Genomic DNA, 24327 nt, shown 5'->3' on the forward strand with positions numbered 1-24327 from the left:
AAGAATCGGGATGTCTTATAATGGTAAGGTCTAGAAAGTTGATCTTTTGATCTGTTTCTGATTCCAGGGTAAATTTAATATGAGAGTCAATGTTATTTAGTGCTTGAAGGGTGGTATGAGCATCATCTAATTTCTCATTTATAATTACTAAAACATCATCAACATACCTAGCCCAGAAAAGGATATTATCAAAATTGTTGTTGATTTTTGTGTTTTCAAGGAAGTCAAGATAAATTTCTGCAAGAATACCTGAGGCCGGTGAACCCATTGCCAGACTGTTCTGTTGGTAGATAATGCCATTGAACATGAAAAAATTATTTACGACCAATTTAAGTAGCGTAATAAAGTCTTGAATTTCTAATTTACTCAAATGACTATTTTTGTTCAGGCTATTTTCAATGATGGGAATTAACTTGGAAATTTGGATGCTGGGATACATGTTTATAATATCAAAAGAATGAAGTTAATAATTGGGTTGCATGCTGAACTTGTTTAGTTTGTCTATAAATAATAATTAATAATTAATTAATAATTAATAATAATTAATAATTTTAGACAGAGTCCATTGTACAAAACATCACAATTTATCCAAAGGTTCTTAAGGAATAACTACCAATTCCTATCTAATAAGTCCATTAAAAACACATATGAATTTATAGACAAACTAAACAAGTTCAGCATGCAACCCAATTATCCACTTCATTCTTTTGATATTATAAACATGTACCCCAGCATCCAAATTTCCAAGTTAATTCCCATCATTGAAAATAACCTGAACAAAAATAGTCATTTGAGTAAACTAGAAATTCAAGACTTTATTACGCTACTTAAATTGGTCGTAAATAATTTTTTCACGTTCAATGGCATTATCTACCAAGAGAACGATCTGGCAATGGGTTCACCGGCCTCAGGTATTCTTGCAGAAATTTATCTTGACTTCCTTGAAAACACTAAAATCAACAACAATTTTGATAATATCCTTTTCTGGGCTAGGTATGTTGATGATGTTTTAGTAATTATAAATGAGAAATTAGATGACGCCCATACCACCCTTCAAGCACTAAATAACATTGACTCTCATATTAAATTTACCCTGGAATCAGAAACAGATCAAAAGGTCAACTTTCTAGACCTTACCATTATTAGACATCCCGATTCTTTAACCTACAAAATTTAAAGAAAACCCACCCAATCCGCGGTTACTATTAGTCAAGATTCAGCTCACCCTCAACCTCACAAAAGAGCAACATATAACAGCTTAGTTCACCGAGCATTCAATATACCGATGACTAAGAAAGATCTCTCCATTGAATTGAATACTATTCGTAGCATAGCAAGATTCAATGAGTTCAGTAGCCACTTCATAGAAAGTATTATCAATAAACATAAATTCCGTCCCAGAACAACATTTAAAAAAGAATTACCTAAATACAAATCCTTTTCTACTTTCACTTTCAGTAACGAAATTCATAATATCACTAATATTTTCAAGAGAAAAGGCGTAAAAATAGCATTCAAAACCAATAACAGTACACACATTCTACACAACACATCACACATTAATAAACTCAATAAGTATGCAAAATCAGGTGTTTACAGGCTTAAATGCAACTCCTGCACTAATATTTCTTATGTAGGGCAAACTGGTAGAAACTTTAATATAAGATACTTGGAACACATCAATGCAGTTAAATATAATAAATTTTCGGCTATCGGCCAACATATGGTCGATTATAATATTAAATTTACGACATCGAACTAGACATGGATATCCTTGAAATAGCTAATAAAGGCCCTCCACTTAATATAATCGAGAATTTTTATATACATTTGGACCAGTACTTTAACGCTAACTACAACCGTAATGAAATAACGGAAAAGGCTAATATTTTATTTGATTTATTCATTACTTATTTCAGAAAAAAGCAAGTTAGCAGACCAAAATTCTTCCTTTAAGTCGATTAAAGGTCCTTCGCCAATACAAACACCACCATTTTCTCTCCCGCCGATCCCGCCTTAAGCCACTTCCCATTTCCCCGCCCCTCCCTTTCCACGTCACTCTCTGGTTGCTCCTCCCTTTACTAACCTCCTCCCTTCCTACTCTACGCCACTCTCATTCCATCAGTTGCACTCCACCGGTAAGGTTTTTATATTGCGCGCAAGGTGAGTACTCATTAATTTTCTTTCGTCGCCATTCTCGTCTTTTCATAATATTTCTCGCGTTAATTCTAACTTTTTCTTCATCAGGTTCTATTAGTTCCTACTTGAATTGGGAGTATTCCTTACAACATAGCAAGATTTTATTATATACAAGAATGTCGAACAGTTCTATCAACATTTAACCTGTGTTGTGGATTTATTGGACGTTATGCAAGAAAGATTCCCTCTGCGCCAATGTTGAACTTTATATCTTCTAGAACTCAATAGAAGCATTTGGATTTCACTTTAAAACCGGCATATTAAGATTTTAAATATGCAATTTTAGAATATTCATCAACAGAGCTCATTTTTATTCAATTTTACCATAATTGTGTGATAAATATTAATGTAGTTTAATTATACGTGACTTAATTTCAAAGATTTTATTTGTCACTTATAAACATAACATCGTTACATCTATAATAGTTCATAGACTCACCATTTTATGGGCATCATTCCATCACATACTCAATCCATTTTTTTTATATTTCATTCCATTTTGTTATTCTGTTTTAAGACTTTGGCATATACATCATATTATGTATCTTGGCTAGGCTGATGATGGCCCATACAGGGTCGAAACTAGTACCTCGTAACTTGTTGTAATGTTTTTGTAAGCATCGCAATTTATGTAAAGTATTGAGTAGGTGGATTAAACCTTGTATTTATTTTATATGTAATCTTAATTCAATATGGAACCAATAATGAAGTTTATAACCTTGAATAACATGGCATGCAACTACTAAAATGCGCTAGACCTGACATGATCTTAGAGGCTGATATGCTTACTTTACATTTGACTTGGTCCTTCAGGTTTTTCTGATTAATATAAAGATTAACGTTCCCATATATATAATTACTTCAAATGACATGCTTGTTACTTTACTATTTCCCACAAATAAAATGAAATGGGGATGAAATGAATACGATTCATGGACCATATTATCATTATCTCTAGTTAAATAAATCTGGCGGTTGCTTCATCACTAAGATTTGATCAGAGAAATGTTTTAATCGCGAATCTTTTCTGAAGCTGGTGGTACTGGAACCGGCTGTGGTGAATCTCGTTCACTGCTGACTGATTAGTAGCCTGGTAACATTTATATGCAAATTTGTGACCGTTAGCTACTTGGCTTAGCTATTAAAAGTTTATGGCTACATGATGATTATATGTTACATCTGGCTGGGGTCAATTCACCCGCTAGTTCAATAGGTCTCTGCATACACAGTTAAGGAATTACGGCATCTCCGCATCGTGATGACCGACAGAACATACTCGATGACTCATTCCGTAATATCGGAATCGAACTCGGTACTTCAACTTCCGCGTGCTTGTGTATTGTCGCGTTTTTGTGTTCTGAACTTACACTTACATAAAATAAACTTCATTATAAAGCCCGTATTGTCGTGAGTATACGTTGAAGGTTAGGTCAAATGTTCCACCTTTACAATACTAAGATTCTTTATTAACTAAATATTTACATGATTTTTAATTATATCGGGACATGTTTCGTCTACCTTGTAGACATCATCAGCCATAAAAACTTTTGAGAAAAAGCTACAAGGACAAGGACAAAGTAACACATTAAAATAATTCGGATAACCGAATATGTCATTTAAAATGGTGAAGAATTCAGAACTGTTTTGAGCACAGCACTTAAGAATACCATTGACATTAAAATTAAAATTGTCCACATGGGATGATTCAGTAAAAACTTTGCGTTAAAATTCTTCCTTTTTGTGTGATGTGTTAATATATAATATTCTGTTATGTCGTGAAGGCTTGATAATGAATTGCACAATGTTCATTCCAATAGGATAATAACGATGTATAAGAAATCCAGCGAGCATATGTTAAAGCCGTCTTATTGGTGTAGTATTGGCATTTCCTGTTGAGAAGTTAGGTGGAAAATTTGAACGTGATGACCACAGGCTTCCACACTGAACTAGTCGCTGTCAGACAGGCGAGAACAGCCCTCTACTGCACATTCCACATTACGTCATCACGTCGCTGTCAGACAGGCGAGAACAGCCCTCTACTGCACATTCCACATTACGTCATCACGTTCAAATTTTCCACCTAACTTCTCAACAGGAAATGCCAATACTACACCAATAAGACGGCTTTAACATATGCTCGCTGGATTTCTTATACATCGTTATTATCCTATTGGAATGAACATTGTGCAATTCATTATCAAGCCTTCACGACATAACAGAATATTATATATTAACACATCACACAAAAAGGAAGAATTTTAACGCAAAGTTTTTACTGAATCATCCCATGTGGACAATTTTAATTTTAATGTCAACGGTATTCTTAAGTGCTGTGCTCAAAACAGTTCTGAATTCTTCACCATTTTAAATGACATATTCGGTTATCCGAATTATTTTAATGTGTTACTTTGTCCTTGTCCTTGTAGCTTTTTCTCAAAAGTTTTTATGGCTGATGATGTCTACAAGGTAGGCGAAACATGTCCCGATATAATTAAAAATCATGTAAATATTTAGTTAATAAAGAATCTTAGTATTGTAAAGGTGGAACATTTGACCTAACCTTCAACGAACTTACACTTGTCGATTTGTTCAAGTCTTTCACACATGCGTCTACACTAACACGGTGGCACTGCCGTAAACGTATTGTGATTGCGCGACTCAGTTGGGAAAATGAGACATGAACATCAGTTGTCCCAGGTCTGGCCTCGTCTGCCCTTTTGTTCTAGTCTCCCCTCCTTTCGGCTTGAGATATGTTTTCAAATCCTCAGCCTTCTCTCAAGGTTTGTTTTCCTTTTATGACACTCGTCTGGAGTTCTTTACAAATCTTATATTTTTGTGCACCCTTTTATCAAGCATATCCAATCGGTCCAGGCTTTGTCTCCTGCGATGTATTGTTTTGCCAGGCAAGCAATATGCTCTTTCGTCTGTACATTTTCTTAGCCATGGTTTATGATAAATAGGAACAGGTTTATGAGGATTATTGTAGTGTTTTGTATATCAATCCTTTTCCACGCAGCTGTCTTTTCCCTTCCTGGTTCGCTGCTAACATAATCATTAAACTCGCATTTAGATTTCGTGACTCTGTGAAATTGCCCCAATTAATGCTTATGCTTATGGACATGGCAGATCGGGGAAGGACACTGGAGGATGTCATTAACGGAACGTATTTCAGCAAGACAGAATGGAAGAGGCTCGCCAATAGTATCCGGGAAACTGGAACTGTAAATTGATGATGATGAATGCTTATGTACAAAATAATGAGGACGCAAGCATAAGGGCTCAATTTATTATGAATTGATGAAAATTATTAAGAAATGCTAAAGCATTTGTTTCAATTCTGTTTATATCCTTTAATATTTCAAAGTTAGAACTTATCTTAATAAAGTGCTCCGGCAGTGCAAGGTGGTGCAATCCTTTCGTCATTGGGACGAGGCCAGCTGGCTAGTTCGTCAGCAACTTTCCATTAAGTCATTTTCTGGTGATGTCATTGCCTTTATGTGGAACTGTGCATTTAGTTTTATTGGTGTCATCATATTTTAAATTATTTTGGTAATGATTTCGGAGTTGTTTAAACCTCGATTAGTGGTACATGAAGATTTTCTCTGGCTGTGTTATACTTTGCACGACAGAATTCTGTACATTTCACTGGCGAAGCTGTCCACTCTTATACCTTTCCCTCATTCATTTGGGCTCACCCTGTGTGGAATTAGTCGTTGCAGCTTATCTGCTGTGAAAGGAAAGGGACAGTTTTCTGAACCCAGATGTTACCTCTGTGCATGACTAATTAGCATGGTTCTGTATTTTCTGTGTGTGTGGTTTTGTAGTCTGTATTACCTGTTTACAATTGTCATTACCTGCCAGAGGCCATTGGTAAGCAACGTTTTATACGTAATAGCATCAATTTTAAGGAAGCATACCTAGGAGTCATTGCACTTCATAGGTCTGCGTGCTAACTCTCTGAGCAGCTAATAAGGATTTGTTTTTCTTTACTGAACGATTCTTCTAATCTTATGCATAATGATTTGAGCCTATATTAGTGTTATTCAAAGTCTTCCTCTCAAAAGTCACACCGTAATGGCTTTTTTTTTTAAAGCAAAGATGAATTCACGAAGGAGGAACGTGTAAGAAACTTGCTTGAATCAGACATTTGAGGTTTATCTGATGAGCAAGTAGATATTTAGATTTGAGTCACCACCGTTCAGAAAGCAAACAATCCAGTAATGAACTTGTCACCATTCCGAATTTAGACATAAACAGGGATAGAATATTCATTCTCTGTAAGAGATGGCCTCCATCACTCTTCTTTGCTCTCATACATAATCTTCCTGGCAAGTGGAAAATATATGAACTGGGAGGGCATTTATAAAGAATTAGTCTCTTGAACTCTGCATAGATTATTGGAAGATGCGACACACATAACCCTACATTCCACAACAGCTGAAGACAAAAATAAAGCAACTTGCTGGGATTGAAGTTGAACCACAATGCTCGGGAAATGCAGACCAAGGAAATGGGCGCTGTGCTTTTTGTACCTGCAGTCAGAACAGATCTTGGCGAGTGACACGTATGTCGTGCCAAAGGTTCCTGTGCACAGAACTTTAAGCAGCTTATGCAGATTTTTCAAACAGTAGGGATTCTCAAGACTAAGAGAATCTTGTGGGGTTTTTTTTTTAAGTGTGGAAATTGTAGGCCTACTGTTCTGTTTTTGACAAAGTTCCACAAATATGCAGAATTTTCAGATAATTACGAACATACTTCCAGAATGTATTCTCACCATTTTCAGTTGTACAGTTTGTTTTGTAGTTCAGTTTTATGTTGCCATTTTTGGTGCAGATGACCTTTTAATTTTCTGTTCTAAACTTGTTCAGTTTCAACATTCTTATTTTGATTATGATGGTGACTTTCTTTCGTATGTGATAAACCCCATGGTTATAACATTGCAAACCAGGCGAGCTGGCCGTGCGGTTGGGAGCGCGCAGCTGTGAGCTCACATCCGGCAGATAGTGGGTTCAAACCGCACTGTCGGCAGCCCTGAAGATGGTTTTCCGTTGTTTCCCATTTTCACACCCATCATCGCCACAAGACCTATCTATGTCGGTGCAACGTAAAGCAACTATCGTAAAAAAAAAAAAGGAAAGAAAATGCAATGATTGGTTCTTGTCCCTAATTAGCATAGTTATTTTTTTAAATTTGAATAAATCGTGTAAGAATATTGCCCATTTTCTTTAAAAACTGGACCCTGATCCTGTAAAAGGACCGCCGTGCTGTGTGGCTCAGGCGGTTGAGGCGCTGGCCTTCTGACCCCAACTTGGCAGGTTCAATCCTGGCTCAGTCCGGTGGTATTTGAAGGTGCTCAAATACTTCAACCTCATGTCAGCAGATATATTGGCACATAAAGGAACTCCTGCGGGCCTAAATTCCGGCACCTTGTGTCTCCGAAAACCGTAAAAGTACTTAGTGGAATGTAAAACTATTATTATTATTATTATTATTATTATTATTATTATTATTATTATTATTATTATTATTATTATTAAGTAAAAGGACACTGTAAAATTTTCTGCTAAATAACATGAGCTATAGGATGAAAACATGATTTTTTTCTTGAACCTGGAGATTTCCTGCATGCACGACTGATAGTGTGATAATTCTTGCGCAACTGTTTAAAGGTTAATGAGCATTCGTGAATTATCAGATTATAATATTAATGGAGTATGAACTGTTATGCCTTAATCATCATCATCCTCATCATCATCATCATCATCATCTGCAGTTTCCAGCTGTTGGCCGGGTCTGCTTGCCTTAATGATATGCATTGTAATTTAGGAGATGAGTGGGGAATCTTTTAGGTGTACGTGATTGTTGAAATTATTTTGGTTGGCTTCTTTTTGCAATGTATATTTCTATTGCATCCTTTATAAATTATATTTTTTTAAAATGTAAAATTGTAAGATCTGGTCTTTGAAGTGGCTGGCATTGTTGTGTGTTCAGATTCCCAAATTTTTAATCTCCTAAATTGGATATTATTGTTGTCGCAAGACCTATATGTGTTGGTGCAATGTATACTGCATGAATTATATAATTTGGAAATTCACTAATGCTCATTAAACAACTCTGAAATCATTACAAAGATAATTAAAACTACAAATATGACAATAATGATGATAAAGCTACAAGTACAGTTCCATGTAAGACAGTGACTTCACAATAGCATAACATAACCGGAAGTTATAGACAAACTAGCCATCAGGCCTCACGCTTATGACAGAGCATTGCGCCACCTTGCACTCATTGCTGGACTAGTAGAGAGGAATCACTGCTGGAGCACTTCATTAAGGTTATTTCTATCTTTCAAGTATGAAAAATGTATTACCCCACCCATGGCACTACAGCCCTTGAAGGGCCTTGGCCTACCAAGCGACCACTGCTCAGCCCGAAGGCCTGCAGATTGCGAGGTGTCATGTGGTCAGCACGACGAATCCTCTCGGCCGTTATTCTTGGCTTTCTATACCGGGGCCGCTATCTCACCATTAGATAGCTCCTCAATTCTAGTAAAGTAGGCTGAGTGGACCTCGAACCAGCCCTCAGGTCCAGGTAAAAATCTGGCTGGGAATCGAACCCGGGGCCTCCGGGTAAAAGGCAGGCATGCTACCCCTACACCACGGGGCCGGCATGAAAAATGTAATAACAGAATTTAAACATACATGTTTTTACATTTTTTAATAATATCTGGGTGTATTTTCTAAAATTCTCATGCTGAATTAGTTTTGACAGACTAAAGACCACCACAGCTACAAATTAACTAATTTGAAACTCAAGTAAAATGGCTTGCATTATAGCAAATATCGGTATTATTCTCTGAAATAATTGTTGTAAATTATGTTATGGAATACTTTCATTGACCTTTTTTTTGACTGTTAGAGAGCAATATATTTCTCCTGTGTGTGCTCACTAAATGTAGCAGGACTGATGCAGTCCCATATTTAACAACTTGTTGTTCAGTTGTGTACGAGAGATGGCAGCGTTTATATTACCAGATGTCCTCTGTAATGGTTTGTTTACATGCCGTCTGTGTTGCTGTTCTTCCTCGTGGCCATGTGCTTCTCCCATGTTCTTAAGAATAATGGCAGTTAATTCTGATGCAGTGTTTGTAATGGCTGGTGATTTAGTGAATTATGAGAATTCCCTTTGAGATGATGGTGAATTCCCTTTGAGATGATGGTGACTGCATGTCATCGGATGGTGAAAGAAGTCAATAAGGTGCCTGTTCATGATATCGTAGGAAATGACCTGGACAGTGATGAGTTAATGAAATTTCTTTGGTGACATTACAAACTGGGAATGATTTAGGCAAGTGCTCTCAATATTGTTTATACATTTTGAATAACAAAGTAGATTTTAAAAAGAAATTCCAATGCATGGAAAAATTATATCCTTAAAACATGTAACTGATAATGTTATTTATTTATTATTGCATAGGAGTGTTTTCTTTGTTGACAATTTGCTATAATTTTGAAGTAAATGCTTAAAGATTGAGATAGTTGTGCTTGTTTCTCTCTGACTGCCTGTGGGTGGGGGACGCAGACGAAGAATACATCCACGGTGTCACCTGCCTGTCGTAAGAGGCTACTAAAAGGGGCGACCAAGGGATGATTGTTTTAGAACCGTTACACTACTTGTGATTAGTACCACCACGCAGGGAACACCACGGGTCGCTTTTACTTGCGCGTAGTACCACTATGTTAGGTACCAAATAGGTTTGTGATTAGTAGCAGGCAGGAGCACTGTGCGGTCAGGCTTTTACAGTCCCTGTGATTAGTACCACTATATTAGTGACACCATGGGTAAGCGACACCATGGTTCTGGCTTGCCTATGATTAGTACCCACTATATAAGGAATACCATGGGGTAGTAAGAGTCCCTGTTGTTAGTACACTTTTGTGATGAAAACCATGTCGCAATGTGCAAAACACCATAGGTCTGTATTACATGTGCGAATTTGATTACCTGTGAGTAGTACCATAATGTGTGGAATACCATAAGTCTACGCTACTTATGATTAGTACCGCACCATGACAAATACCATGGTTCTACTTTCCTACCAATAAGTACCATTGTGAGGGGCTGATGACCTGGATTTTGGACCTCTTTAGACTGCAACCATCATAGATTCATTATTGTGCTATACAAGCAGTCTCTTGGTCAGTAATACTATTGTTTTACATCAGTTTCTGTAACTGAGGCATTGCGGGTCGGATCCACTGATTGTTTTAAATTCATATCCATTCATTCATTCTTCGTCCTCATGTTTTGAATTCTGGTCAGTGGAAGATTTTTGACTTTTATTTTGTCATTGCATTTTGTCTCATTTCGTACCATTAGGGGCCGATGACCTAGATGTTAAGCCCCTTTAAACAACAAGCATCATCATCATCATCATCATGTTTCTCTCTGCCTCTGAGTTTTCCATTGGCATTCTTAACACTAGCACAAGCTCATAAACTGGATTTTTTTTTTTTTTTGCTATGGGCTTTACGTCGCACCGACACAGATAGGTCTTATGGTGACAAAAAACTGGAATTAAGGTGGTTGACCATCATAGCAACCTTTTGACATTATTAGACAAAACACATATCTCTTTAACCATACAATTTATTTTCTTGGAATTTTTACCTTGTATAGTTAATTTATGGAGAAAATGGTAGTTTAAAAGTTAAAGTTTTGGTCATTTCTTTCTTTAATATTTTTTTCCCTGCAAGGTTGCAGAAATTACTTACGGTACATTATCTCTGAAACCATCTATGATGAAAATTAATGAAGCCCTCATCTAGTGGTGAGGATAGGAACTGTGCCTGTCTCACTCCTATGAGGCAATGATTAATGACTGACAGATGAAAAGAAAAGATAAGAAAAGAAATGACAGGGAAAACTGGAGTACCTGGAGAAAAACTGCATTTGGAATTTCAAAATTGAAAAGTGTGTTCCCTCTGGATGAGATGTGTGTTATTGAACTTCATGTATGCTCAACTTACTGCTTCTCATATGTCATGTTGCTGTTTTATTTCCATGATGTGAACTTGAGTAGCTAAACTATTTCGTTGAAGTTACGGTTTTATTCCCTTAGCCATCTCAAGGCGCAAGATGGAGATGCCAGTAGAGAAAGTTATTGCAGCTGTTAATAGCCTTGACTTAAAACAGTTGTCTCTTGAGAATGTGGAGATCCTGCAGCGCATGGTGCCAACTGATCAAGAGGTTAGTACTGGTTGAACATGATTTGTATAATGACAATGCAGTTCTGTAGTTATGGTCTTCTTCCAGTGCATGTATACTGTATGTATGAAACGAAGTCTCATCCCTCTGGTTTTATGTACAATGTAAAGTTGGAGTTACTGTGTCTATGATAATGATACCAAATGTCACATGAAAATCAGAGCTGTATTGTGAATGTCGTGAATAGTACTTATTTACTTCAATATTTTAGTGAATCACTTGTTACTACAAAGTAGGTAGCCATACAGTTAATTTGGAGAACTCCATAATAATATCTCATAGGCGATGAGGTACTTGCTTTCATCTGGAAAAATAATAATTTTCTTGTAAACGTTGATGAATTCAAAATGCACATTTTATTTCAACAGAAATCATTATACTGGCTTTTGAGCCCCAATCATGAAAGATATGTGTGATAATAATACTTACTAGTATTGATTTGATCAGTTAGTGTGTTGATCAGGAAAATTAGTATACTAGTATAATAAATGCATGTCAATTATGATACTACAAACATTATTAATCCATCACAACTTACTTAAAAAGCTGGTGATTTCGCTTTGTTTCTTCAAATTTAATCACTTCCATTTTGTTGTTCCTTAGTGGCAAAGCATAGCCGTTGTAGTTTAATCCATACTTTATGTATTATTATTATTATTATTATTATTATTATTATTATTATTATTATTATTAACAATTGCATCACAATTGGGAAATATCCCGGTGCCAATGGTCACTTACAGTAGTATGGTAATAAAGTTAAAACATAATTAAACAACAACAACAACAAGAACGACAACAACAACAACAAGGAATTCCATTGAAAGAAAATATTACAAAAAATGCTACTAGTTTAGCATTCTAAATCCTACATCATCATATACATATTCACGCACAACTTAAGTATTTCCAGTGCTTAACACTACGGCTTACAGTACTATAGATTGAGCTTACTACTAATTAACATTAAAACATCATCATATACAAATTCACACTAATTTACGTATTTCAAAATTTTACACTGACTTAAAGTAGATTGAGTGGTCCAATTACTAAATATTATCTTAGCATTGTTCATATACAAATTCACACAAATCTATATATATATAAAATAACTTTTCCTGACTGACTGAATGACTGATTCATCATCGCCGAGCCAAAACTACTGGACAAAGAAATGAAATTTTGCGGATGTATTCATATTAAGATGTAGGTGCTCGCTAAGAGAGGATTTTTTGATCTTTCGTCGATAAGGGGGTGAAAAGGGGGGTGAAATTTTAAAATGAGTGTATCTATATCTCAAAATTTTAAAAGTTTACAGATGTAAAAATTGGTATTTAGAATCTCCTTTAAAAATAAAGAAACACGTATTTTTTGTTTTCAGGAAATGCCAATAGGAAGAGTAGAAAAGGGTGAAAAATGGGTTGAATGCCTTTAATGAGGCTACTTATATTTCAGAACCTGAAGATGTTACAGACCTAAAAATTGGTATTTGGGATCTACCTTAAAAATAAAGAAACACGTATTTTTTCATTTTTGGAATATCCAAATAATGGAGGGTGAAAAGGGGGGTGAATTTTAAAAATGAGTGTGTCTACATCTTAAAATTTTAAAAGTTTACAGATATAAAAATTGGTACTTAGAATGTCCTTTAAAAATAAAGGAACACGTATTTTTTAGTTTTCTGTAAATCCCAATAGGAGGGGTGTAAAAGGATTAATAATGGGTTGAATGCCTTTAATAAGGATACATATATCTCGGAAACTGAAGATATTACAGAACTGAAAATTTGTATATGGGATCTCCTTTAAAAAAAAGAAACACGTATTTTTTGTTTTTGGAAAATACGAGTAATGGCGGTTAAACTGGAGTGACAAATTGGGGTGAATTTTTTGAAAGACTATATCTACAGAACATTTGAGAAACGAAAAATGTTACAGACGTAAAAAGTGGGTATTTAGAATCTCCTGTAAATGTAAAGAAACATAGGTGATTTGTTTTTGGAAACTAAAAAGGGGTGAAATTTTAAAATGAGAATTTCTACAGTAAATTTATATATATATAAACATATTACAGAAGTGAAAAATGGCATTTTTTAATCTCTATTAAAAATAAAGAAACGTGTATTTTTAGTTTTCGGAAATACCACTTGGGTGTAGGGGGGGGGGGGGGGGTAAAAGTGACTAAAATTGGTGTTGAATTCCTTTAATTAGGCTACTGATATCTCAAAAATGAAGATGTTACAGACGTGAAATTTGATATTTGGAATCTACTTTAAAAGTAAAGAAACACGTATTCTCGGAAAATCCAATGTAGTGGGGGGGGGGGGGGGGGGAGAATTGAAAAATTGACTTAATTGTATGAGAATACATACATCTAATAAAAACTAAAGTTGTTACAGACGTGAACATTATGCCTCCCTTCAGGAATACAAGAATGTACAAGGCACCCACACTCTCAGTACTGCACATTAGAGAGTGGAAAAATTATCTAATAACCAGTATTACAGTATTTACATGTAAACATTGTACAGTATTCTTTAACAAACTTATGAATGTATTTGAGTTATACTTGCTATTTTCATTTGAAGGCAGTATTTCTAGATGTAAAAAGACAATAAATGGTGAACACGGCTTTTAGGCCTTCATTATGCTATAGTTACTCATATCACGTCATTCGTTTCATCTCGAATTCTTCTGAAGAGGTTGATGTCAGGAAGGGCATACAGTCGTAAAATCTCACTGCAAAGATTCGTCCACTTCATATTCGACCCCGTAGAGAAAAGGGCTAAGTCTATCATATTATGCAATATCGATACAAAATAACTTAATGGCCAGTTATTTGTCTCTGTCAGTTAAGCAGTAGGCCTACCACACAGTAAACCTGATCACTGCTTTCATTTGAACTATCGCCTTGCGCCGCCTACTTTCCTGCTACCGGCATGTCATCATTCCAAGTGAAGTCATCTTCACTGCCATCGTGTCAGCCATGCACTAAAATTGAGAGCATTCGAGGTCCCATCTTTCTGAACCTTTTAAAAATAGTTTTCTTCCTGACTATAGAGTTCAAACAGTGTGAATCTATTCCCAAACAGTGTGAATCTATTCCCAAATGGTTTCTAGAGATAGTCTCTGATATTCCCAGTTTGTGAATATGTAGCAGAAGCCTCTCCTTCCAAATAAAGCCTGCTCTAGAAAGCGTGCCAAACAAAATATAGTAAGTGAATATGTGTAAAAGTTGTTAGTGGCATACCTTAGATGAGGCTAGATGATTGTGAATAGACTTACAGATTAATAGACTCTGTTAAGAGTTATTTTGTGTTACAGTAATGGTATTTTGTTTAGGCACTTGGAAACTAACTCTAGAAGGTGCATTCTTTGTTTAGTATAATCAACAATCAAATATTAAAATTACCTCAGAAATATTAATTCCGTTACCTTTGTTTTCTGTATTCTCTACAACACTAGATATCTTGGGTAGCTGATTGTGATCTTTAGTTTGACTCGTTACTTTCTCTAAAGAACTTCTCTCTCTCCATTTATTTGTATTTATTTTTCACCCCCATCATCTCTTACTTGGGGTTGGGTGCCTTGATCATTCCATACCTGCCAACCCTTCCGATTTACCTGGAAACTTTCCGGTTTTTAACTCTTCTTCCGATTTTCCGATTTATTTTTACTTCTTCCTATTTTTGACTAATACATCCTCTAGTACGGCCAATACTCTTCCCCTAGAATAAAGGATAAATTCTTATGTGCTTGTGTAATTTACGAAACCTAATTTTCAAGCGTATTTGGTGCTTTATTTCGTGAGTGTTTCGTCCGTCGCCTTCGTGTATCGTGTTTCCCGCTCACCACAGCAGCGTGTGCGCTTTATACAGCTGGGGATTCGGGGTGGCAGTCGTCCTGCAAGCTAGTGATGGGACATTCGATTCGTTTTACTGAATCGATTCATTTGATTCCGTTCACGTTACTGAATCGATACAGTGATCCGATTCACGGCTCATTGGTCACCGCTCCTACTGCATCTGTGTAGTATGTGCTGGTAAGACAGCAGCAACAGCATTCAGTGCTCGCAGCTGCCATCTGGTCTTCATACAATGAACTCCTTTCTTAGAAAAAATGCTAGTTACTCTAATACATCGAAGGTTTCCGGCGACGCAGGGTGGGAAAGGTTAGGATTAGAAAGGTAGCAGCCATGGCCTGAATTAAGGTACAGTCCCAGCATTTCCTGGTGTGAAAATGGGGAAACTACGGAAAACCATCTTAACGGCTGCCGACGGTGGGATTCGAACCCACCATCCCCCGAATGCAAGCGCATAGCCACGCGATATTAACCGCACGACAACTCGCTCAGTCATTTTTGAAAATATGTATTTTTCTATCAGCTGAGGATTTTTTTAATCGTCATATTTTGTATAGACTACCCGAGATGTACAGTAGCCCGCTGGTTTTCTGATTCAACATACTGTTATTGCGTCTGTCCACATATGATTGAAGTCTTGTGCAACGATGTGACATATGAACTGAGAGAATACTGAGCCGTTCTTCCCAATATAAAACAGGTACTTTTGAGTGGTCACGAGCATGACTCATGGTCATAGGGCAGGCTAGAGTCGAGTTTAATTGTCAAATGTCAACTAAGTTATAATACTAAGATTCATTAAACTAATAAATAGTATAACCTAATAGCCTACCTACTTACTAGCTACTTCAGAATTATGTTGTGACTAACTTTTTAACACTGCAAATAAATCCATCTATTATTTAAACATCCCTGTAAGAAGAGGACAGTGAATGCAAATGAGTATTATTTTTAAATGAGCTGAGCTCGAGAGTCCATTATAGCATACGATTGTTTCAGTGTAGCGTGGCTCACTGTATGTCTTGCTGCAGTGAGCCGATAAGGAGCCGTGCGTATCTTGTGTCTCCCTGAGCCGGCTCGTTCACGATTCTTTCCGTGTGCCATGGCTCACTGTATGTCTCGCTGCAGCGGAAGCTCGGCTCTCCGCGTGTCCAGTGAGCCAATAAGGAGCCGTGTGTATCATGTCTCTCACTGAGCCGCGCTCATTCACGATTCTTTCGATGTGCCATGATTCACTGTCTCGCTGCAGCGGAAGCTCGGCTCCCCGTCAACGTCTAGTGAGTGCGCCACTCAGCACTGTCTGCTGGGAGTAAGCTGAATCGTGTGCCGTGAGCTCGCCGTTCCTGTGAATCGATTCACTCGGACACTTGAATGAATGGATACACTGCTTCGAATCATGCATTCAGTAGCCAACACTACTGCAAGCGAGAGAATAGCGCGCGCTAACGACTCAGTTAATCGGGACGAAAGAAAGAATTTGTTATTGTGTTGTTCGCGTGCTGTTAACATCATTTCTGTACGTAGTTTCGTCGGAGTTGTAGGCCACGTGTTTTTCCTTGAATTTCTATGCTCCCCCCCCCCCCCCCGTGTCAAAGTCGTATGTTAATAATGTATGGGACATATTGAATTGTTTTGTATTTGGTAGTTTGGCGTATTTAAGTGCATAATTTTAATGTGTTGAATGTTTTTAAGGGAGTTGTGTCGGTGACAGTTACTGGTATTTTCTTTTCTCGTTATGGCCAAAAAATATGACAAACGTTATCTCCAAGTGTTCAGAGATGCCTATAAATTTCCGTTCATTTTACCGGCTATTAAAGGAAACTACCGTATTTTCTCGCGTACCATAATCGACGCCCTTGCATAATTTACACATCCCAATATTTTTGGGCCCAAAGTGGAATTTGACGTTCCCACAACTTCGAACATCCATCACTCAGCTCCGGATGCGTTTCGAAATAAAGATAATAAAGATGCCAACTACTCAGGTAGCAGGCTTCCTATTGCGAAAGCGGGCATTCCAAATAAAGGGCAACGTGCTGTTTAAGCCGGCAGAAAATCCCACTGCACTAGTTTTACTAGTGTTTCGCGTACGGGTCATTCTGTGATCTCAAAATTGTGTGTCAGTCCACAGTACTCGATTAATATTGCATCATACGAACTTGCGGTGATCAGTTACGCCGAAACATACGGGAATAGAGCAGCGGGCAGCAAGTTTTCAGTGTCCAAATGAAACAAGTGCTACAGCGGTAACAGAAGTGCACTTCAAGCGGCCAACAAGTCTCGCAAAACATTTCGCGGACCAAAAAGCGGCAAGTTTCCGCAAGCAGAGGATTATCTGCTTAGCTATATGATTTTGTTACGCAATGTTGGATAAGCCGTTTCTCAAAAAAATGCTGCATTTTAAAGAATGAGAAATAGCCGCAGCACGTGGAATCATTGTCTCGTATTTGAAGGTTAGCCGAGACTGAATTAATTTTATGAAGATAAATGGACATTCTCTTCGACGAAGAACAACATTATGACAAAAAGTGACGAATGATTTCAACCATTTTCATCGCTTTGTGATTGAGAAGCGTAAAGTGAAGGAATATTTGATCTCCCTTATAGGAACCGCAGGTCAGACGCCAATCAGTTTCCATATACAACAAAGTCGAACAATCGATAAGAAAAGAACATACAGTGTTATCGCACGCGCTACCGGAAGCAAAAAAACAACGATGTACTGCAGTGCTTGCTGTAACAGCTGATGGCAGAAAGCTTGCACCTTACATTGTTCTAAAACGAAAAACAATGCTTAAAGCAAAATTTCCGCGAGTGATCCACGTTCGTATTCAAGAAAAAGGGTCGATGGACACGTCACTCGTACAAGATTGGATACGAACGGTTTGGGGTAATGTAACAGGGTCCTTCCTTCGATGCCCGGCCCTTCTCGTGTTGGACAGTTTTCTTTTTTTTGCCGGTATGTCATTCAGGTCGTATTGTCAGCTCGTAATGGGAAGAATATTTTCCAGTGTCGGTACTTCAAACCCACGTGTCTAACTTATCTGATGTACCCTATTTGACTTTTCAGAAAAAAATCTCACGCCGGAATTTTACGCCAAATGACGATAACTGCAAATGAATTGAACCAATTGTGTTTGTATTATATTTGTATCTTTTAAATGTAAATGAATTGTAAATAATTTGTAAATATCCGAATTCCTTGAATCGCATCCGTAGTTTTCGCCTGTATTTTTCGTCAAAAAAGTGCGTTAATTACGCGAGAAAATACGGTATTATGCATTTTGTTGCGTGTGTCGGTGTGACAAATATTATTCGTATGTAAGTGTCATAAATGAGAGTGATTAGGTACATTTTCTTGTAACCATTTTTATGTTTTCTTAGTTTAAGATTTTAAATTTCATGGTCAATTCACATTGTAACTGTAGATATGTATGCCTTTTATCCTGACCTTTTTTGACATAGACCGTGGTGGAATATATGTGATGAAATCCAAGAATTAAAAAAATCTTCCTATTTTTGGTCTCTAAAAGTTGGCAGGTACGTCATTCTCTTCTATCTTGTTCTATCTGTTTTATCTTCTTTGGTCAGTCCTTTAGCCAACATACAATTCTGTACCATGTTGTGCCATCTGATACTTTGTCTTCCTCTTTATATGGTACCCTGGAATTCTTGGTTGGAGTATTCATCTCAGACCGCATGAAATGTCCGTAGCACCTCAGTCTGTACTTCCCTAGAATCTATTTTTTTCCAGTCCGGCCATCTTTCTGAACATAGCTCTCCTTTCCTTCAATGAGATTCTCATTGCCCTCCATAACATTCTCATTTCTGTTCTATCCAGCAACGCCTCTTCCTTCTTCTTATAAGCTCATGTCCCTGCCCTGTATATTATCACTGGACAATTGTTAACTGATAAATTTTTAACCCTTAGAACTCAGACTGCGGGCCATGCCTGGCAACTAAATTATCTTGCACAGATCCTATGTCGAGCAATGCACAACACAATTTTCTTCTCTGTATAACTTCTACGTCCGGTTACACACACATGAATAGCAGATACAGTAAACTACTGCCATTTGTTCATGGCAATTTGAAGCTCTGTATTGCTATAATCTCTTTAAACTCAGGCTTTGTGGAGGATTCTTTGAAGACCATGCAAATTTGTAAACAGACGTTAAACAACGTGGCGTGATTCGAGGAGCATGAAAAGTATTTAGCAAGACTTTCAGACAAAAGTGATGTTAATTTGAGCGATGGTGGGATTGTGGTGATGAAGTTATTGCAAAATTAGATTGTGTTAGTGAATTCATTGATGAAGACCACGATAACAAGAAATTTTACAAAATGACAGTGCTGGTACCTCTACTGACAGCTGGAAGGATTATCGTGACTCTGACTTCGACTTCAAATGAATCCCATTCACAGGTACGTCTAGTTAAAAACCACACCACAGGACTAAGCATAAGAGTGACCTTGATTCTTTTCAGTTATTGATGGAAATTGTGCATGAATCTAATTGGTATACCAATGTAAACATTCAGAATTTTACGCCCTTAAATGGTCTGAATGGTTGTTCACACTTCATTTTTTGCGATCCACAGAGGAGAAGTAAAGACAGCAGTTTTCAGTGAACAAGAAGTGAAGGGATGGCGACATGACATAGGGTTTTTCTGTAATGCATGTACAAGAAAGCCTGGATTACATCCTGGCAAGTGTTTTGAGAAGTTCCACACAAAGATTTAGTAACACCACCTTGCAAAACCCATTTGAATTCACCTGCAAAGCGATCTGGTTGTATAACTTCAGAGGCTGATAAAATAACAAGGGCACAAGATATTGAATAACTTGTTTTCAAATTATTTGTCGGTATGACCAATCCTCTAAGACTCATATACTCGGTTCCTGTTGTTTCCGACCATCCTGTAGACTACATTCTCGTACTCCTTTGTTCTTAAATTTAAATACCACTCTTCCATATCTGTGTGTTTTGCAGTGGCTACTACTGTTTTGGCTTGTTCATTCATTTCTATGTAAATCTGCCTTTTCTTCAGTACCTTCCTGTTTACACTGTTTGAAGGTTCATTCTTTCTTTCCAGAATTCTTCACTCCACCACCATGTCTCTTTATCCTTCATTCTTTTTCTCTTTCTTTCCTTCCAGAATTTTGTACATTTCTTCACTCCACCACCACTTCTTTTTGTCCTTCAGTCTTACTCCTGTGGAGCAATCTACCACTTAAATTGTAGCATCTGATAAAATATGACGCGTTCCCAATTTTGTTAAGTCCTGCAGTATCATTTTGTACTGTGGCTTTCCTTTTCATTACCTTTTTGACGTACTCTTCACGTCCATTACTGGAATTCTGTGCTGTTTAACACTTGCCTCTCCTGGGATGATTTTGCAGTAATTTACATCCTTCCTATTCCTGTTTTGCACTAATAATCAATTTGGCTCTCTGTTCCACCAATCTTGTAAGTTGCCAATTGTTCTTCCCTCTTTCAGAACAGACTGTTGACAAATATTAGTCCTAGACTTTCATTTCAAGTAGCCTATCTCCATCATTTCTTGCCCCGAATTCTAATTCACTATGTTCATCCTAGCCAATTTTTCCTCTCCCCATTTTCTTATTCATATTGGCTCCAACAAAAATGTTTTCAGACTCTGGAATACCTCTCACAAGTTCATCAATCTCGTCTCTGAATTTCTCTTTCTGTCCCTCTGCACAACCTATTTGTGGTAGAGATTAGCAGAGATTATGTTCCGAATACTTCCCTTATACTGTATAGTCTAATTTATATTAATCTATCACTTTCCTTGTCATTTCAAGTACTTTCGTCTTCCATTCCTCACTCAATATAATTCCTACTCCATTTCTTCAAATTTTCTCCACAGTATTATAACTAGTAGCCTTTGGCAACTTCTCTGGTACAGTTTCCTATCCATCTTGTCCCGTGGATGCACAGAATATATATATACTTTCTCATCATTACCTCCACTATCTCCATTTCTCTAGCTGCCATTGATCCCACATTCCACGTGCCTATTCTAATTCTATCAAAATCCTTTACTTCTTTAACTGCATTTGTGGTTCCTGTGATACCCCCTTGTCCATTTCTCACTCCTATAGGGGGATCTATGTGCACATAGTTTCTAGGGAACACCCGAACCCTTTTACTCTCAAATGATTTGTTATGGCATGATTGACTCTGGAGCAGACTTTTACGACCGCATGCCTTTCTGGATGCCCACCCATCATGGGATCTTAAAGGCTGCTCCTAACCTGGAGAACGGACACTCTTGTGTAGCCATCCTAACCTGGAATACAGATAGTACCTGATTGGTTTCAGAGGCATTTCCTCCTCCTGAGGGACCCTCCCAGTTGGAGGATTCCTCCTCCCGAAGCCATTGGCCCTCTGAGTGTCAGGTTATTTCATGCTGCCCAACACACAGTGTTGAGTTGCTGGCTGTAGTTCTTACCATAGCAGGATCACATAGCCAGAAACTGTATTTATTCTTGTCTATCCCTACTATTCTTTGACTGTGTATTTATCTTCATTTCAGACGAAGGCATACCGTGAATATGTGGGTTCCAAGAAAAATGTTGCTCTGCTGACAGAAGAAGACAAATTCCTGCTACAGCTGGGAAAAGTGGAAAGAATTTCTGCTAAATTGAGCATAATGAGTTATGTGGGTAATTTCTTCGACAATCTTCATCTTATTACACCGGTGAGTGCATTAAAATTGTTAAAATATTTGTATGGTATTGTAGTGAGAAATAGGACAGATGAATAAAACTGTATAGAGAAAGCAATTAGGTGCAAATATTGTGCCATTAAGGATTTACGTTCTTCCCTGGTCTTTCTATATTGTTATTTTGTTCCTGTGTTTACCAAATTCGTGCGTTATCACCACTAGTTGATTCATTCCTAGCTATGGGTTATATGTTATGTCATATCAGAGCTTAATGTTGTCGTCAGCTCCCGCTTGGAGCGCTGTGCCAGCTTACAGTGAGCCACCTGGTGACGAACGAGCGTACCACCACAATTCTCCAACAGTAAAATATTCTTAAATACAAACAGTCATTATTGTAGAAGGCAACGGCTGTAGCAGTGTTGAAACATCAGATCCCATGAGATCTCTGAAGTTAAGCAACATTGGGCGTGGTCAAGACTTGGATGGGTTGCCGCGCACTGTTGGTGGGTGTAAGGGAATGGAGGAGCGGTAAGGAACTGGCCACCCCACCGTACATAAACTCTGGCTCAGGCACACCTCTGTGCAGGTTCGGACCTGCCTTCGGGCACAATACACCCTTACCCTTATTGTAAAAGGCTTCCTCGGGAACTGTCGAGATTTTTCTTCTGAAGACCTAAAGTGTTTCACCTTGTTTTCTTGACACGGCATAAGCTCAAAAGCCCATATCATGTCTACAAATGCCACATTATAAAAACAAATATAAAAGACCATTTTTCCAAATCAGGAATACATGAACTCCAGTGCCAAGAACCAAATTTTTGCTTGCTTTGGTCTAAAGGGGCTTAACATCTGGGTCATTGGCTGAACCAAATTGGAATACCGCATATATCAGCCAAACAAAGCAATTTCCACTCCAGGTACAAATAACGCAAAGCAACTAGACACAACACACACTCGGTCTTCTTTGAATACACACATGACAATTCCCACCACTTTACGGATATCAGCACAGATCTTAAAATATTACACATTCGAAATAATAGAAAATCATTGAATATAAAGAAGGCACTAGGAATGCACGCCGCAAAGAAACCCAACCAGAATAACCTGGTGATCATGCACACTTAAGATTCTACAAAATTAAATTGCATATCAGTAAATCACAAAAATTCAAATAATATAATTTATTAATTCACTAATGCTCATTAAACATTCCCTAAATCATTTCCAAAACAATTTAAAATACAGTGGATGATGATGATGATGATGATGATGATAAAATGGTAATAATGCTGCCGGGCTGAGGTGGTTCAGATGGTTGAGGTGCTGGCCTTCTGATCCCAACTTGCAGGTTCGATCCTGGCTCAGTCTGGTGGCATTTCAAGGTTCTCAACTAGTTCAGCCTCGTGCCGCTAGATTTACTGTGTTGTAAAAGAATCTTGCAGGACTAAATTCCCCGGCACCTTGGCGTCTCCTAAAACTGAAAAAAAAAAAGTAATTAGTGGGACGTAAAGCCAATAATAAGATGATGATGATGATGATGATGATGATGATGATGATGATAATGATGATCTCAAAGTCCATTTCCACGAAAGCCTAAGACGTCACTGGAGCATAACATAACAGAACGTTACCAAGAAACAAGCCAGCTGCGTAATGCCAGTAATGGTTCATTGCACTACCTTGAACTCTTAACTGGACTAGTGAGGAGAGAGGAAGCATTAATACGAATTGTAACAATTCAACAATTACTAGAAGTGTATACATGAAATTTTAACTTCTTAACATAGCAGTTATTTACAAAATTGTGATTCTTTTTTACCTAATCTCTTTATTGTTAAAATGTACTATTTATTGAAAAACAATAACAGTGGTAACAATAAAAGTAAATTTTGCAAACTTAACAATGAAATACAAGTCGCTGAAAAGTTCCTGTTTAAAAATCCCGAGTATACTTGTGATAATTTTTATCGGTTCTTCTTTAACTTACATGTAAAATAAATAACACAGCACTAAACAGATGGCAAGTAAGATAACATGACACTCAATACTGTACAGGAGAGACAATGTTCATGGCTGTATGAAATGCCTAAACAAGGTTCAACACACAATGCTACATCGCACTTCTTACACATGTACCTGAATTCCCTTCGTACCTTCTTCCCTGTAGCATCACGCACACTGCTAAACATCCTGCACATCCTCGTTGGGTTTTGCTTCTTATCCATTGGAGGAATCGCTGAAGGGAAATGGTGGCCAATAAGTTGCATTGGGGTTGCTTTTGCTGATGGATGACCTGCTG

General features: G+C 37.5%; 1 protein-coding gene across 1 annotated transcript in view; it reads left to right on the forward strand.

Moving 5' to 3' along the window:
- The window catches only part of Frl (formin-like protein), a 477209-nt gene that overhangs the window by 391472 nt on the left and 61410 nt on the right, over positions 1-24327 (forward strand). The window contains exons 14-15 of the mRNA XM_067142136.2: positions 11324-11451; positions 21894-22058. Of these exons, the coding sequence (XP_066998237.1) occupies positions 11324-11451; positions 21894-22058 (293 nt within the window). The remainder of the gene's footprint in view (positions 1-11323; positions 11452-21893; positions 22059-24327) is intronic.

This window comes from Anabrus simplex, chromosome 2 (assembly GCF_040414725.1).
Source record: "Anabrus simplex isolate iqAnaSimp1 chromosome 2, ASM4041472v1, whole genome shotgun sequence".
Classification (NCBI taxonomy): domain Eukaryota; kingdom Metazoa; phylum Arthropoda; class Insecta; order Orthoptera; family Tettigoniidae; genus Anabrus; species Anabrus simplex.